Genomic DNA, 19,087 nt, shown 5'->3' with positions numbered 1-19,087 from the left:
AAAGATTTGGATCAGAGAGCTTTAAAATCATTTAAGTATGTGGGAGAACATGACTGGAAAGAAAAAAAAAAGAAAGAAATATCTTTAGGCATACTATTCTGAACAGATAAGAAAACTTAAGAGACACCAATTATCCCAGTTAGATCATCAAAATCGGTTAAATGTTTCTTAGCTGAAAATGTTATCCTTTAAAATACAGCATATTGTGAGTAGGCAGAATTATATTGGGCTTAGGTTTGGAGCAGGGAGTAATTAAAAATCAAAAGAGGTGAGAGAAAATTACAGAATTGAAAAGCCACCAAACTATACCAAAAAGACCTCAATAAATGCTGTGTCCTCTCCAATACCTCCTTTGTAGTTTTTTTCTCTTCATTTATTTTTATTTTTTTTATTATGTTATGTTAGTCACTATACAGTACGTCATAGTTCTTGATGTAGTGTTCCCTGACTCATTGTTTGTGTATAACCCCCAGTGCTCCATGCAATACGTGCCCTCCTTAATACCTTTCACCAGGCTAACCCATCCCTGCATCCCCCTCCCCTCTGAAACCCTCAGTTTGTTTCCCGGAGTCCATAGTCCCTCCTGGTTCATCTCCCCCTCTGATTTCCACCCCTTCATTTTTCCTTCCCTTCTCCAAATGTCCTCCATGCTATTCCTTCTGTTTGACATGTAAGTGAAACCATATGATAATCATCTTTTCTGCTTGACTTAGTTCACTTAACATAATCCCCCCCAGTTCCATCCATGTCCATGCAAATGGTGTGTATTCATCCTTTCTGATGGCTGAGTAATATTTATAGTTTTATTGTGAGAACAATTACCACCAGTGGAACATGGAGATCATAGGCTTACCTTTAAAAATTAACTTCATAGGCCATGTGACATCAGCTGTGTAAGTGGAGAATACTCTGTTTGTCATAGTTTGTAATGCAAAGCTTTCAGGTTTCTGTTAGCTCAGTGTGTGTTCAAGGAATTGAATGGGGAGCTACCAAGGGGTGTTACTGCCCCAGGGAGTGTTGCGGAGTTCTGGGGACCTATTTGATTGTCACAGTGATGGGTGGGTGCTACAAACCTGCTGGGCAGGGACCAGAGCTGATAAATATCTGTGTGCCAGACAGTGTTGTAAAATGAAGAACTTCCCTGTGTCCCTCACCCTGCATCCTTCATGACTTAACCAAGTTCCACTGCATGTTCATGTAAGTGAAAACTTTATAACTGAGCCAAAACTTATACTAATTTAGCTGTAAACAGATTTTTTGGGGGGGGGGGTACAGCCTTAATGCATAACTAAATATCCACAGTGAGCCTGTTCTTTATTTTCCTGTACCATTTGGAATGGCTTCAGGTCTTTTCCCTTAAATCCCGTTTAACATTGTAAGTATAGACTAACACCCGAATTCTTCATCATTGTGTATTCTAGTGTACTCATGTATAAACATTTAAAAATTGAAATAGATAATATTTTGCTATATATTCTTATTTCTCTTTAATAGTAAAGGAACATTATATTTCGTTTTCCAAATTTTATACATACTTATATATGTGCAAATATACATATACACATGTAAAATGTTATATTACCCATAAATTTTGTTTTAGGATAGTAAAGGGGCATGAAAAATTTATTAGAAAAAGAGGTCAGGGACGCCTGGTTGGCTCAGTCGGTTAAGCATCTGCCTTCGGCTCAGGTCATGACCTCAGGATCCTGGGATCCAGACCTGCAATGGGTTCCCTGCTCAGTGGGGAGTCTGCTTCTTCCTCTCCCTCTGACCCTACCCCACCCCCTTATGCACAGGCGCACAGGCACGCGCTCTCTCTCCCTCTCTCTTGTTGTTTCTCTCTCTTGCTCTCAAATAAATAAATAAAATCTTAAAAAAAAAAAAAAAGAAAGAAAAGAAGTTCCGGTAGTGCTGAAAACCAACCAATTAAAATAAATAGATGCAAATTACATGTACTTCATTATTGCAATAAATTCTTCAGTTTATGGAAGACAGGACACATATTATATATTCTATTTTTAGGGAAGCTGTTTTTCCCTTTCCAGGGTTCATTTTTAGCTGATGTGAGAGAAAAAATTAAATGGGAGAAAAATGTTAAAATAATGACTCTGTAGAATGCACTGAAGAGTAACTGTTCATATGCCCCCGAGTTTCCCTAAAATATGTCATTTTTTCCCCTTTTTTTGTGGTTTGAGTGAGGGTAGTTTAGACGTATGCAATGTGAAAATTACTTTTAGATTTTTGTTCAAAGAGGCTATAAACTTTAATATTATCAAAGAATTATTAAAGTGTCACTAAAGCCTAATACTATATTTTAATTCAACTAGAGTTTGTGGGTCTGGTATGCCAGGTGGTGTGCTAAATTCCGAAGATAGGTAGTTTATACCATCTTTAAAATACATCTCATGCTCTACATAAATTTATAGTATATGTAAAATATAGTAAAAGAAAAGCTTATCTATCCCATTTGAAGACAAGACATGTTCAGTTTTGTTTGCAGCAGACATTTAATTATCTCTTACTGTTTGTGAAGTATGATGTGGGTACAAATAGGTCAAATAGTTCCTAACATGTCGTGTTGCTAATGCTATCCAATGGAAGACACAGATATGTAAAAGATAGCTTATTATAAAAAATAATAAAGGCTTATAAAAAGTGCTGCATCAGAAAGAAGAAGGGGCTGGGGAAGGCTTTACTTTTCATGATGTTTGAGTGGGGCATTGAATATCTATAGAAGTTCCCCATTTGTCAGGGGAGTGATGGAAGGAGGGGATTCCAGGGAGAGAGAATGGAGGATATAAAGACCTGTGGTGTTCAAAGAGTGGTGGGAACCCTGTGGGGGTGGGGGGAGGACTTGAACACAGGGTCTGTGGGGGTCAGCCATTGAGGGGGAGGCTGGAAAGACAAGCCAGCTCTGAAAGGCCATTTGAAGGAATTTGGCGTTCACCCTGAGGGAAGGGGGAAGCCTCTGAAGGAAGCTAAATAGGATCAGATTGTGGGGCACCTGGGTGGCTCAGTCGGTCATGTGTCTGCCTTTGGCTCAGGTCATGATCCTAGGGTGCTGGGATCGAGCCCCGCATCAGGCTCCCTGCTCGGCGGGAAGCTTGCTTCTCCCTCCCACACTCCCCTTGCTTGTGTTCCCTCTCTTGTTGTCTCTCTCTCTCTGTCAAATAAATAAAATCTTAAAAAAAAAAAAAGAAAAAGAAAAAGAAAGACTCTTCCTTCAGATGTCTATGAACTCTCTTACTTCTTCAAGTTTTTGTTCAGAGGACACCTCCCTAATGAAGTCTACTCTGGCCACCCTCTTCCATATTGCAACCCCACCTCCATCTGAACTTTTTCCTTCCAAACTCCCTGATTTCCTTAATCCTGATTTTTCTTTTTTCCATAGTACCCATCGCCTTCTAACACACTATATCACATACTCATGCACTGAAGGCAGGGAGCTTTAGTTTCTTACCTATGCCCCCAGTGCCAAGAATTGCTTGATTTATAGTAGATAGCAGCTAAATATTTGCCAAATGAATGGAAACAAAGTTAATTATGGAGAGAATGGAAATGGAATATAAAGAGCTATGCTTAATTTTTTTTGAATTAAGGGATGAACTGCGCGAGATTAATCAATGAAAGCTTCTGAAGCACCTAATTTTGAAATTAGAATTTAGAGGGACAGGATAGAGTAGAAGGCCAGTCAGGAGTCTACTGCTGGGATCCAGGCAGAAATGATGGTCCTCAGAGCAGATGCCAATGGAAGTGATAGTTCTGGGTGTATTTTGAAGGTAGAGCTAATAGGATTTGCTAATGAATTGGATACAGGCTATGGTAACTGGAATCATTAAAGATAAGTGCAAACTTTTTGGCCGGAACAACTGAAAGAACAGAGTTGCCATCATCTGAGTTAGGGTGAGTGAGGCGGGTTTAGAAAGAACGATGTGTTTGAAATGTCTGTTAAACCTTCAAGTGGCAGAGTTAAATAGGCATTTGAATCCGGAGTTCAGCAGAGACATCTAGACCAGAGAGATATATTTGGGAATTGTTAGTATCTGGGGGTGTTCAACGCCGTGAGTCTGGATCACCCCATTAATGGCGGAAGCATAAGCAGAGAAGAGGAGATGACCAAGGATAAGAGCTGTGAGAAGGAAAGCTAGGGAAGCGTGCTGTCCTGGATGCTAAGTGTAGCTGGTGTTATCAGGGTGAAGGGTGTGGTGAGTTGTGGCAATGGAAGTAGTTAGGGAAGGCTTCTACATCATAAATTACGTTTTACAGATGGTGAAGCACAGCCCAAAGAGGCTGTAGCTGACCCAGATATGTCACGGCCAAGATAAAGAGGAGGTCAAATTTAAACACAGGACTTGCCACTCTTAGCAGCCACTTTAATGAAGACATCGTGCTAATCATTTAAAGAAGGGAGAAAAATATATAACCCTAGCAAAGCATTCTCTGTGTTTGCAATCCAACCTAATACATGATTAAGGTGGAATCATTGGTAAAACACTAAACTTGCGTTGTCACATTGGATAAAAAGCACTGTCACGGGAGAGGGCGAGCTAGGAGGCGAGTGTTTGTAGAGAATCTCCTGTGTGCCAGGAAGTGGATCAAGCAATTCCATACCTTTTTAATCTTATAACCAATTAGGGAAGGCACTATTAGGTTCATTTTACTTCAATGGAAACAGGTTTAGAAGGTTAAGGCTGTAGCTTGCCCCAGGCACTGGGTATTCAAAGCTAGCCGGGTCTCATTTCATCCCTATCAGCTGTGACTTCCTGAAGACAAGGAAGGATTCTGTCCCCAGCTGTAATAAAGCCTTGGGTCACCTTTCCAACAGATGACCCTTTCTTCACCCATCTGGACTTTAATGTTGCTTTTTGTTTGATTTCAGATATTTAATCAAAAAGCCCAGCTGTTGAACATGGTGCTGGTGCTGGTGGTGGTGCAAGGCTATTGAGCGCTTTCTCCATTGGATGAGAAGCCAGGTCTGACACCACCTCATCAAAATATGAAGTGCTAAGGTTGCCTCTACAGCATTTCCAGATATCTGGTGGATTCTGTCACAAAGGCAGTCATCCTCATGCTACATGGGATATCAAACAACAATTTCACTGAATTTTTTGGTAGCAATCACACTTTCTTTTTTAAAGATTATTTATTTATTTAACTGAAAGAGAGAGAGTGAGAGAGGGAGCAGGAGCAGGGGGAGGGGCAGAGGGAGAGGGAGAAGCAGACCCCCTGCTGAGCAGGGAGCCCGACAAAAGGCTCGATCCCAGGACCCCAAGATCATGACCTGAGCTGAAGGCAGATGCTCAACTGACTGAGCCACCCAGGTGCTGCCCCAGTTACACTTTTATATACCGTATTTGGACGCAACTAACTACCTTTGTCCATTTTTTAAATACTTCGTCCGAAAAAGTTTCAAAACTTGGATCTCTAGTGGCACATACTCATTTCCTGGCCTGCTCAGGATGCAGATCTGACTGGAGTGTACGCAGATTGTCTTAAGTTCGAGCTGCTGTAGTGAAAATACCATAGACCGGGTAACTCAGAGACAAATATCTATTTCTCACAGTTCTGGAAGCTAGAGATTCCAAGACCAAGGTGCTGGCAGATTCAGTGTCCGGTGAGAACCTGCTTCCTGCTTATGAGCTGCCACTTTCTTGTGTCCTCACATGGCTGAGATGGGGATCCCTGGAGCCTCTTTCCTAAGGACACCATTCCCGTTCATGAAGGCTCCATCCTCATGACCTAAAGATCTCCCAAAGGCCCCCACCGCCTACTCTCATCATACTGGCCATTAGGATTTCAATACACGGATTTTGGGGGTGGACACACATTCCATTCATAACACAGATCTTCATTAAACCATTGCTTTTGCTGGTCTAGATGACTGACCCTAAAGAGTAGGTTTTGGTGTCAGCTCACTGCTGATGTGTAGAACCAGTTTTGAAACAAAAAGACTGAGTCGGGGAGCTGTCTTTATGGAAAGAGATGGGAAATTATAGTCCCTGGTTGTAAAGCACCTGAGAAATCAGAGTAACTGATTCTGAGGGGTCTTACCTGACAGTTGTAAACTATGACAGCTAAGCAATGCCAAGCCATTGTTTCCATGTTCGGCATTTTCAAATAAATCGTTCTTGTTCCTTCGGCTTCCTGAAGACTAATCAAAGGAAACATGAAGCAACAACAAGCTGGGAGGGTTTCCCTTACGTTTCAAATCTCTTCTGGAAACATTTATGCTAACAGAATTTAATTAGGAACATATGTGTGAACTGTAAGGGTGAAAGCTTTTATGAACCATCATCCAGCAGGAGAGCTGAAAAATAAAATTCATACAACCCCCATATTTTCAGAATTGAAATTTGAGAGGGTGAGAGAGGGCAGGGATGCACTACATTGTTGGTCATATAAACTCCTTAGTATTTTAAAGGTTGAACTCTCAGGTAGTGAACTCTGGAGATCATTTTCTTTATTATAAGTGGTCAAGTCTAGAAAGCTAAATAAACTCATTAATAAGAAGCCCATAATTGTGTGCAAAGATGGATTATTAGAATCCTCAATAAGAAAAATTGTATCCCAAAAAAATCTTATTCTTGCAAGTTGTTTTTTGTTTTTTGTTTTTTTAGAGAGGGGGAGAGTGTATGTGCAGGTGCGCTGGTTGGGGGAAGGGCAGAGGGAGAGAGAGAATCTCAAGTATACTCTGTGCTGAATGCAGAGCCCAATGTGGGGCTTGATCTCACAACCCTGAGATCATGACCTGAGCCGAAATCAAGAGTCAGACACTTAACCGACTGAGCCACCCCAGCACCCCTTATTCTTGCGAGTTTTACAAAATGTGCACACATTGTTAGGCCCTCCCACTTCACCCCCAGGGCCTTAGGAAGTACTCCTGCAAGGAAGAGCCCCAAACCTTACACCTTATTAATTCACGGTCAGTCCTCCTTCCTTTATGTGTTTATTCATTATATTTTATGTATCTTCTAATTCAGAAAAAGATTTAAGACATTAGCAGTGCTCTATCTTCCTCTGAGAAATGCAAAGATAACTTCATTTGCATATTATAAATTTGACAGATCAGGAATATTAGAGAATATTTTTGACATTCTGTGCTGATCCCTGTAAAACTCAATTTGTATTCATTGACTGCATGTTTGTGCTTTCAAAAAACGAAAACATTGGGTGCATCAAAACGATTCCCAAATTCATCCAATAAAGCAGAAAAATAAGATGCTGGACATACAAAGAGTTTAAAACAAACATCCATGTAGGGTCAGGAGGGAAAGAGCTTAGTAGATGGTAGAGTTCTACTCACATACGTTGCTTAAGTGGATTTATACGTATCAGATGACTGCAGAATAGCCACTTCACTATCCCCTGACGCACAGAGCCACTGAGTAATCCGTGTGTATCAGCTGTTAGGACATTGTGGGCAGGGATTCCCAGACTCGCATACCTTGGTGATTCAGAACCAGAGTTCGGAGCCCAGATTCAGAAACTTGCTTTTAGCTCTTTGCCCAGAGCTGATCAAAACTCTGGAGAAATGATCTGCACCTGCTCTCAAAAAAAATTATTTATTTGACAATTACACTAGCATGTTCCTGTTTGCTGAGAAATATAACCATCAAATACTACTGATGGTTCTGGACTTTTAATCTTGAAAAACCATATTGAGATTTAGGAGTTAGTAACTATAATCTCAGACTAAAGAGCAGTGAATAATCTTAAATTAAAATGTCATCAAGCTGTCGAAGCCTGATGCGCCGTCTCTCATAAAAGGCTATGCCTGAGACACAGTCCAGACCACATGAGTCGGTTAGTGAGGAGAGACGCTCAGCTTTATGGGTCCTTACCTCTTCCATGTTAGTGTTCTTTGCCTTTACCCCATGTGTTTATTTTGATATCTGACATCTTTCGTACTGATTTCTTATTTTACGCTCATAAAGTTTTAGGGCCATTGCTGCCTGGCATCAGTCTTAGGGAGAACCAGTCCGAACATAGAATGGTCAACATCCCCGCCTTCCATTGAGTCTGTGACCTTTATTAGCATCAATTTTGGAAGGTGACATTCCTTCCTCTTGTCTTGAGAGTCTACTGAATTTGAGTTGACTATTGTCATCAGTCTAAAATCTGTAGTTAATGACACTGGTGCGCAAATTGTGTTTGGCTGAGATTGTCACTTGGGGAATATTAAAGAAAGATCTCAGAATCCTAAAATTGTTTTATGTCCTAGTGGGGAGTGCCTGGTGAGAAATGCAGCTGTTGCTGGCTTTCCAATACTACAGGCCACTGTTAAACATTCGAAGATGTGCTTAAAGAACATTTTTAAAACTTTTTAAAGAATTTATTTTACTGTAAGAAATTAGTTTACTTGTTTCATTTCTATCTACTATCACCCCCAAAATTTAATCATTCACCTCGTGCTGATCAGAGAATGGGGGCTGGGGGGGAAGTTCTGCAGAGCTAAACTAACTAGATATAAATGCACATCTTTGCTTCTCTGCTTTCTAGTGTTGTGACCTTGAGCAAAGACCTCTCTCAATCGTCACATCTGTCAAATGAGGATTTTAACATGGTGGAGTCACATCTTACTTAGATGCTAGGTTCTTATGGGGAAAATTTATTCATAGTGAAAATCACCCTTTAATTCTTTAGGTCATCATTAACTCACTAGAACACAAGCCACGGGTAGCTCTAAAGCCAAGCACAGCTTTTGTTTTTCCTTGTACTTTGGTATGGTTTCCCTTTCTCTCATTAAAAGGAAGGGCCAGAAGGGTTGCCTGGGTGGCTCAGTCGGTTGGGCGTCTGACTCTTAGTTTCGACTCAGATCACGATCCCAGATTTGTGGGATCTAGCCCTGCTCCCCACTCAGCAGGGAGTCTTCTTCTCTCCCTCTCCCCCTGCTCACGTGCTCTCTATCTCTCTCTCTTTCAAATAAAGACATAAATCTTAAAAAAAAAGAAAGAAAAGAAAAGGGAAGAAAAGAAAAGAAAAGAAAAGAAAAGAAAAGAAAAGAAAAGAAGAGAAAAAGGGCCAGAATGTCCAGTTTGAGAGACTAGAAGGACAGGTCTGTCTATGTGATCTCTCTCTTCCTCTCTCTCCTTCTCCACCTCCCTTCCCAGTGTCCCCCTCCTACCCCTTCCTGCCCACCCTCTCTCCCTCTCCCTACTCTTTAGACCTACTAGGGTATGATATCATGATGAATGGTAGTGAGATAGGTAAGTATATTAACCTAACTCCTGGTTCCTACTTCATTGGGATCCTTTTTACCCTATAAATATTTATCCATAATAAATACTGGAAAGTACATCTGAAACTAATACTACATTATATGTTAATTAATTGAATTTAAATTAAAAAATGTTAATATAAAAAAAGCTTCCTTTTAAAAAAAGTTTAAAAATAAAAATTAAAAGCCTCCTTTAAAAATAAATAAATAAATACTGGATAGTCTTATTTTGTCTGTTACTACTAGCCCTATGCATCTTTTTTCTTTTCTATATTTGTTAGTACAATAATTGTATATTAGTGATTGTCAAAACCACATGGCTATTAATTTTCATTTTTGAAAACTTACGAAATAACTCATAACTTGCTTTTATCATGGTATTCTCTGTAATGGTACACTCTTAGAACAAAAAGCCTCTGTAACACATCAACTTTTCCTAATCATGTTTCCAATTAAAAGTGTTACTTTAAATAACACTTTTATAGTAAATTTAAAGACTGTAGAATAAATATAAATATTTATTCTTAGCCATACTAGATTATCCTTAGTCACACAAGAATATTTTAGATGATTGATAGACAATGTAAGAAATTTAATTCTTAGAGTTGGGGGGAAAGGAACACAAAAGCTTTCATTTGGTTAGGGATTACTTGACTTGGAGTTGTTAGCAGTTATGGAAATAATCATCTCTTAACCTCATTTTATGAACTTCTGCCAGTGATATTGGAACACATCCAAAACTATTAAAGATGTTTTGTAGCTAACTTTGAAACAATTGTTGACCTCAACCAGCAGACCTACATGACAATTTTTTGTTTGTTTTCTTTTTCAACTCACTCTGGAAAGGTGAAGAAAAAATAAAGATCAGTTCAAGAAAGCAGCCAACAGAGACTCTTCCCAACTTCTGTTAGTGAAATCTTGATACAAAATCCAACATTTTATTTTCATAAAGTTATTGGGTTCAAGTTAAAACCCGCCCCACACACACAGGGGCGCCTGGGTGGCACAGCAGTTAAGTGTCTGCCTTCGGCTCAGGGCGTGATCCCGGCGTTATGGGATCGAGCCCCACATCAGGCTCCTTCGCTGGGAGCCTGCTTCTTCCTCTCCCACTCCCCCTGCTTGTGTTCCCTCTCTCGCTGGCTGTCTCTCTCTCTATCGAATAAATAAATAAAACCTTTAAAAAAAAAAAACAACCACACATAGAATTCCAAGACCAGAAAGGCTTAAAACAAGGTAGAAATCTTATAATATATAATTGTTTTTTTAAGATTCAGAACTTTCTGTTTAAATAAGTTCATCGTAGGTGACCACACATTTTAAGTATTTTTACTTAATTAAAAAGCAAACCTTGAAGTAAATAGAACCAGAGGAAGCCACATAGCTAGAAGACACTTAAAATCACAGGAATAAATATTCAGATACCAAGAAATAATATCTATTTATTAATTTACTAAAACCAATCCCCTTTATAATTGTTTTGCATTCATGGCTTTGCCAATTCAATCAATCCTCTCTTTTTTGGTGTTTGGGACATTTTTTTTTTTCTACTCAAACATATACATATAGAAGTTCTGAAGAAATTAATAAAATTCCTGAGTTAACAGCTGTTATTTTCCATAGAAGTGGTTTTTGAAAATTTAAGAAATCTTTCTCAAAGGACGTTTTAGCAAGTAGGAAACTGGAATTGAGAAAAGGGGAAAATAATCAGGCCCAGTCCTAAACCTTCCAGTCTCAGATTGGACTAACGTTCACCTCAAATGAAAGACGACCCGAGCCTGCTGAAGGGAATAAACATTCTCAGTGGGCAGTGCGGTGTTTGAAAAGTTCAAAGAGATGATGATGTGGAGAGAACAAAGATTATCTTTTTCTCTTTTGCCCAGATTTTCCCCTCAACTGGTTTCTAGGGAATATGAGCCTTCATTGTTTTGTCTAAAAAATCTATGAAAAGAGTTCAAAAAGTCACCAAAAACGCCGGTCACAATCAGAACTTCTTGGAGGGCACTAATTTCCACATTGCTAACGGAGAAAAGAGGCTTTTTCAAAGTGTGCTCTGAAAGTGTCACAGAATAACGATTTGGAGTGAGAATCATTGGAAAAACATTCAGCGATCCTGTCGTTTAAATGTAGGTGTAACACAGGGTGAACGCATGAGGTCCTGGCTTTCCTGGCTTGGCCAGCTTAGTGTCTTCCCTCCCTCTGTTCTCTGAAGATCTGGACCCTCTTTGGGCACTAAAAATAAAATTGGGAAAGGAGAGGAGAAACTGGAAAAGAAAGGCATAGAGGGGTGAGGGTGGAGTTCAGAGGACTATGGGACATATTCTGGTATATGGCAGAGTATGTGGAAAAGGGAAAAGGGGGATACTTTAGATGTTGGCTTGGACCCCTTCATGATTTTTTTCTTAATATGCAAGCCAAAGTGATACTTTGAAATCACTCTTTGGTGACCTGATACCTCTCCAAGACTGGGCCACGTAGGTCACTGCTTTATACAAATATATTTACAGCTGTCAATAAAAATAATCAGCTCAATTTTATACTCTTTGCATAGACACCAGCTTTGCCGATTTACCTAATGAAGATGTTTCCAATTTCGAGATCTAGATCCTCAATAGTTGAACAATGTTAGAGAACTAGACATTTGAGCCCTGTAGGTTTCTAGGAGTTTTCATTTCATGATTATATTTGCCGTCCAGGCTTCTAAGGGAGAGAAAAAGAAAAAAAAAAGTTATCCAAAATAGCATGTATTCCTTAGGAATAAAGAAGTCTTAGCACGGTGTCATAATTTACATGTCAGTGTCCATATAGGTGAATAAATCAAAGATAGGCGTGTTATGAAACATTTTTCTCTCCTTCCCAAAAATGTAATACATTATTTCATACTCAAGAAATTCTGATCTCATAGGAACTTTTTTGAAATCCTTGAACTCATGGTTTTTTTGTCTTTCTTTAGTCTATTTCTTTCTATTCCTCGTTCTTCAAAGCAGCCTAGCTGCTAAGTCTAAAGCAGTGGGGCATTTGGCACTGTCTGGAAACATTTCTGGTTGTCATGACTTGGGTTTGCCATAGGGGAGATGGAAGTTCTACTGGCACCTAGTGGGGAGAAGCCAGGGATACTGCAAAAAATATCCTGCCATACACAGGACAGCCCCCTCACAACAAAGAATGAGCTGGTTCCAACTGTTAATAGTGTCAAGGTGGAGAAACCCTCCACTGGAGCCTCCCCACTGAGATTACCATGCCTACCATGCCGCGCTACTTCTCCAGGTACCGCCACCCACCTTCCATCTTCCTGTTGTGCTTCACAGCCCATCCTTCGCCTTCATTACAACAATCAGTTTCTCACCTTATTCCATCTTCCTTAGATCAATGGCCCTTTCCACCTGGCGTCTTTGCTAATCTGCAGTGCTTCCTCATAGTTCAGCTTGGGGGAACCACGAGGTGGGGCCCAGCGTAGTAGTATAGTAATGAAATACACGGGCTATGGAAATAGACTGGATGAGTTCAAATCCCAGCCCCACCACTTACCACTTGTATAACCTTGACCAAGGTTTCTTACCCTCTCTGTGTCTCAGTTTCCCCACCTGCAAAACAGGTGGATAAAAATGGTACCCAACCACAGAGAATTGTTGTGAGAGTTAAATGAATTAATACTTGCAAAGCACTGGGAATGTTGCCTAGCACCTAAGTGCTTAATAAATGTTAACTATTGTTGGGGTGGTTGGTTGGCTCAGTCAGTTAAGCATCTGGCTTGTGGTTTTGGCTCAGGTCATGATCTCAGTGTTGTTAGATTGGTCCCCAGTCCATTGTGGAGACTGCCTAAGATTCTCTCTCTCCCTCTGCCCCCCCATCTCTATCTCAAATAAATAAATCTTTAAAAAATAAAATGAAATGAAATTTCCTGCATATATGAAAGTGATGATATCATCGTTGTTGTCGTCATCGTATTATCAGATCACATCAGCCACCGTAATTGGTCAGTCATTTCAATCCTATAGACCAATCCTGGAAAATTATTGAAATGTTTGGGGCAAAAATAAAGATGGTCTGCTTGCATTTTTCATCATATTTGTATATACAAAGTTTATATACAGTATATATTATATATACATTTCCTAGTCAAAAATATGTAGGTATAATCAGGTATAAGTTTATAAAGCAACTTAAACCCTTAAATAATTAGCTTTTATCTTAAAGGGGCAATACTTTAGGCGCTAGATTGCATATTAGGCTAAATTAATAAGGACAAAGATAAGCGTTTAACAATCAGGCTTGGGGCGCCTGGGTGGCTCAGTCCATTCAGCGTTGTTGGACTCTTAGTTTTGGCTCAGGACATGATCTCGGGGGTCCTGCTATCTAGCCCAGAGTCAGGCTCTGTGCTCAGTGGCGAGTCTGCTTCTCTTCCTCTCCCTCCGCACTCCCCACCCTGCTTATACTTTCTCTAAAATAAATAAATAAATCTTTAAAGATTAAAAAAAAAAAAAAAAAAGCCTTTCACAATCAGGCTTGTGAGATTGTGTTGTCTGTCATGGGGCCCTGACAGATTCATGGGTTTTGCTTTGTGAAAGGAAGGCAGAAAACCACAATACAGAAAATATGAAGAGACATATAGGGTTTGGCTTGGTTTTTCTTATTTTGATACTTAAAACTTACGGGTTATGAATGTGTGAAACTGCCACCGAACTTTAGGCCAGTTTTCCTTAATGTTGCGTCCTATTCAAATATTTGCAAGTGACCTTTGGTACTATTTTAATCATCTTATCTGTTTTAATCTTTCAGATCATAAGGCCTATGGATTCTCTGCCCCAAAAGACCATCAGGTGGTCACAGCAATAGAGTATCAAGGTAGAGTAACTTACGCTTTTCCCAGACTGTGTTGTTCGATGACTCACGAGTATGACGTGTGCGATGTTATCTATTTGTTGGGACCCTCTGCCTTACCTCACACTGTCTTCCTTCCGAAATGCTGCTCTGTGCTGTTTCTACTTGAGAACCCTTTCTCCACCTCCTCAGTGGAAATTTTGGACATTCGATGAAAGCCCTGATGTACCAAGAAGGCCTCTAATTGCATAAATTATCTGCAACAAAGCGGATCTAATTTGTGAAACTGGTAGACGGAGATCTTGCAAGGTTTCCAGCCAGCTGGATAAGGCAAATGGAGATTAACGCTGCAAACCCCACTCTACCTAATGTTTTTAGGATGACATTAATATAGCCTATTTAGGGGTGCCATTTTGTTATGTATTTTAGCTTCTTAACTATATTTACAATGCGGAGTTGAGGTTTAATGGGTATAATAAACTTTCACTTTTGCAAGATGAAAAAGTTCTAGAGATTGGTTGCTTCACAACGTGAATGTACGTCACACTACGGACTTATTAAAAATCATTAAGATGGCAAAAAGTTAAAAAGTGTTCAGATGGTAAATGTTAAGATCTGTGTATTTAACCACAATTAAAAATTTTTTTTTAAAAGACTAATATCCAAGGAAAACTTTATAAGGGCTTTTATAAGTTTACTTCAAATATCGACCACCTACTACTATTCTGAAGGCTCTTTTGCCTAGAACACAATGATACCAGGCAACCAGAAGAATTACCATGTCCTAAGTGTGACGCTCATTTAGGCCGGAGATTGTAAACATTTAAGAAACAAGTTTCAAATGTGTCTGAACTCTCCTCTTCACGCATGTCTTAGATTCCTGGAGATGGGAGAGAGAGGTTTGAAGGAAAGAGACAAAGATTAAAGAAGAGAAGTGGGTGGGAAGGAACTAAGTAGATTATTATTTAACTAGTACTTAAAACTGTGCCCAGCACACAGCATTATATGTGCTTCTTCAGTAAAAATGTGCTACAGTAAGAATCAGCCTGCCACTCACAAGGAACACATCACTTGATAACAAATCACTTAAATAATTATTTCTGTTAATGAAGTCCTACTATGTTACATGATTAAGCTAATAAAACATTCACTCTTTATCATGAATTAGTTTCAAGTGGAGAGAGGTGGGAAGAGCAGAGTAATGATTGGGAGTGATGTAGGGCTACGGAGCACTTGCAGAGAGAAGAAACAGGGCTGGACGAGGTGTCGAAAAGGAGACTGGAAAGGCCAGAAGAGGGATCACACAGTGAGAGGAAAAGATGGGCCAAGACTCTGAGGACAAGAGAAGTGAATTGTCCTACTTTGTCCTTTCCTGAAGGTTCTCACTGTTGGGCCCAGCAGGTACCATGAATATACGTCCCTGCCCCCCTCCCCCACCACCCAGGCCCTACGCATGGTATCTCCATTAGAATGCCAAAGTTATATTCTACAGTCTTACATTACTTTTAAAAAAATATATTGAGGTGAAATTCGCATAACCTAAAACCAGCACATTCAAGTGAATGGTTCAGGGGCATTTAGTACATTCATAATGTGGTATAACTACCACCTCTGTCTAGTTCCAAAAATTTCCATCACTCCAAACTCAAATCGTGTACCATTTACATTACTTTTTAATGCATGTTTTATTTATTTATTTGTATTTTTTTAAGATTTTATTTTATTATTATTTATTTGACAAAGAGAGACAGCGAGAGAGGGAACACAAGCGGGGAGTAGGAGAGGGAGAAGCAGGCTTCCCGCCTAGCAGGGAGCCCGATGCGGGGCTCAATCCCAGGACCCTAGGATCATGACCTGAGCCGAAGGCAGACGCTTAACGACTGAGCCATCCAGGAGCCCCGCATGTTTTATTTTTAATATAAAAAATCTTTCTATGATTTATTGCAATCAAATGTTAGTCTTACTCCTGAATAAGTATTTTCTTTCTTTCTTTCTTTCTTTCTTTCTTTCTTTCTTTCTTTCTTTCTTTCTTTCCCCTCTGCTCTTTTTAATTACGAATTATAGGGGCACCTGGGTGGCTCTGTCAGGTGAGCATCCAACTCTTGGTTTTGGCTCAGGTCAGGATTTCAGGTTCCTGAGATAGAGCCCCACATGGGGGGGGGGGGCTCTGTGCTCAGGGGGGAGTCTTCTCTGCCTCTGTCCTTCCCCCCGCTCGTATGCTCTCTCTCTCTCAAAAAAATAAATCCTTAAAGACAAAGATTTATATTTTGATTCTATTTCATATGTGCCCCAGTCATTCCAACTTGGCTCTCCTTAAAGCAAAAATAAATTTCTATCTTCTTCCACATTTTAGTTGTAGCATATTTCATGCAGTGACTTGATTTTAGTTAAAGCCTAAAATATCTTATGATTTGTGTATATGTATGGGTATGTTCCACCTAATTCATTTCATTTTTTTTTTTTGGTCTCTTGTCTCTCTGATGTCAACAAATCATGAATTAATTCCTTCTTTGCCATACTGCTGTTTTGTATCACTTCCCATAGTGGTGCCAAGAACAGAACAAGACTGAAGTGAGAGCAGCTTTGCTAGGCTTATAAATTATATGAGCAGCCTTTATGCAGAATGTCCAACCCTGTGAGCTATAATTCGGTTAATAGCAGGCTTTTCTTCACAGAAGGAATTTCTTGGTAATATTTCAGAGCTATGTTGGTCTTACAATTCTATTTTTGCATTATATAAGATTTTGATGATTTTTACCTTGAGCACAGATAATAAAATCAAAAGATAGTTCTCAGTACAGAATCTTAGAGAAATTAAAATTCACAGTGATTTCTATCGATGTGATTCCTAAAAGTGACAATTTTGCTACATGAAAATAGTTACTGCTTATACACTTTTTCTAAACAAAAGAATCATCTTTCCTTGACCCGAAGGAAACATACTTTTGGGAATGAAATGATCGTCTTAATAAAAAAGACTTGGTGCATTTTTATGCTTTAGTATGCCTTGTTTTGAGAAAACATGATTTATGTCTGTATCCTATCCTTTGCTGTCTCAAAGGTAACAGTTCTAGTTCAAATTTGAGTGATTGTTAAGTAAATTTGTGTTGTAGAAAGCGGGGATTTCTATCATGTCAGGGCATACTTACAACTACAACTAGAAGTTTCTCAGGGGTGAAAGCAACAGTAACCACTGATGGAGCACACGATGTGCAAAGTATCACACACGCCCAAGTGTATTAACATATTGCCTCATTTAAGCTTCACAATAGCTTCCTAAGATGAGTACTGTTATTTTGTTCTTTTTACAAATGTGAGTATAAGGTTCAAAAAGAACGAAGTAATACTCCCAACATCACACACATAGTGTATGGCAGAGGTCTAACTCCAAAAGGCCATGCCTTATGATATAGTAATCCTAGGGGCTACATACAAGATTATACTGGTCATGACTGTTGCATTCTAACTGAAAAGAGAGAGGAGCGTCTATGGCAGTTAGCTTCTCAGTGCATCTGGTTTTTATTATGCTCAGATGTTGACTCCGTGATTCTAGCTGACTTACTGTTTCTCCCAGTTCTTGAGGTCGTGGCGTTGGCATCTTCAGATCGAGGCACTGGCTATTGCCTTGCTTGGAGTGGCCCCAGAGAAACCCATAGTGAATTCCAATTTCAAATTCTAGGAAATTTGTACTCAAATTCTAAGGAATGCTAATTTCTTTTTTCGGTCTTTGGTCAAATGTCACTCTCTAAATGAGTTGAACTCTAACTACTCAGGTGTTTTGTAATTGCACACCAACACTCCTGATCTACTCTATTTCCTTGGCACTCATTGATTGCCTCCCAATGTAGCATTTAATTCACGTTTTGAAATTTCTCGCGTGCCTGACTCCCCCTGCAAATTGTGAGACCTGAAAGAACAGGGATCTTTGTTTTGCTCACTGTTATAGATCAGGAGCAATGCTGGACACACAGTAAGTACTCAACGTGTGCGTGACTTAGACCATCTCTGCACATCTTCCATGGTCATTGTGCATGAGGCGGGAGTGGTGTCACTGCATTTAGGAAAACCGTTGGTTTCATTTTTGGATGTAATTTCTGCAGAGGTTTTCCATAGAGCAATGGGACAGAAGTCAAAACTTCTTGCTGAAAAGGGCTCTGTGTGTGTGTGTGTGTGTGTGTGTGTGTGTGTAGTTAAATACATGAAACAATGTGACTGAGTACAAATTTATTCCTAAGACCTAAGCGTGCGGGCTAAAAATGAGTGTGGGTGTGTGTTTAATTGTTGGAAACTCAACAAAATACGGGAAGGAAACCTATCTCAAACTCAAGACTCCGGAAAGTCACCACCCATTCTCCTTAATCAACAGAACAGAACTGTGTTTCCTCAGACAAGTCCCTCAGCACACATTTGTCTTTGTAGCATAATTGTAAACATGTCTGTAAAATGATGTCTCTTTATAATATAAAACCTGCTCTAAAAACTTTAGGCATCCTTAAAAACAACTTTGTGGGTTTTTTTTTTCCCTTTGCCCTTCTTTTCTCTGTCCTATTTTCTGTTTTCCATTCCCTTTTATTCTCTTTCTGTATTTCTAGCAATATGTGTGGAACTAAAGGAAAATTAGAAACTACACATAACAAAAAGAAACACCATAATTCTATCACACAGAAATCAGCACTGGGTTCATATTTTCATACCTTTTTGTATATGCTTTTTGTTCATATCTATGTGTATATTAATAAAACCGGAGATAATACAAGTATTGCTCTCTAATCCACCGAATCATGTAATATCCTGAATTGTTTTTTTTAATGTGGCATTAAATCTGCTACATCAAAATCAGAGGTATGGAAAGGATTTGAACATAATTTCTCCTCTAGTCAAAGATGTGTGCTTTTGGGGTCAAACTATATGCATTGTAGGAAAAATATTCTCAGAAACATGAAGGTGACACTCTAGGGAGCATGACTGAAACGTACTTTAAAAATATTTACAACTGGAGCTTTCCTTTTGACAACTCAAAGCAGTTGGCAGGTAGGTGCTGGCCTATCCCCC

The 19,087-nt window shown here is 39.4% G+C and overlaps 1 protein-coding gene across 1 annotated transcript in view; it reads left to right on the top strand.

Moving 5' to 3' along the window:
- Positions 1-19,087, top strand: part of JAM2 (junctional adhesion molecule 2) — a 52,745-nt gene that overhangs the window by 18,167 nt on the left and 15,491 nt on the right. Inside the window, exon 2 of the mRNA XM_008701758.2 lies at positions 13,994-14,059. Coding sequence (XP_008699980.1) covers positions 13,994-14,059 — 66 coding nt within the window. The remainder of the gene's footprint in view (positions 1-13,993; positions 14,060-19,087) is intronic.

This window comes from Ursus maritimus, unplaced genomic scaffold, assembly GCF_017311325.1.
Source record: "Ursus maritimus isolate PB19 unplaced genomic scaffold, ASM1731132v1 scaffold_4, whole genome shotgun sequence".
NCBI classification, from domain to species: Eukaryota; Metazoa; Chordata; class Mammalia; order Carnivora; family Ursidae; genus Ursus; species Ursus maritimus.
The sequence above is the reverse complement of the archived record's forward strand: the minus strand, read 5'-3'. Positions and strand labels throughout refer to the sequence as shown.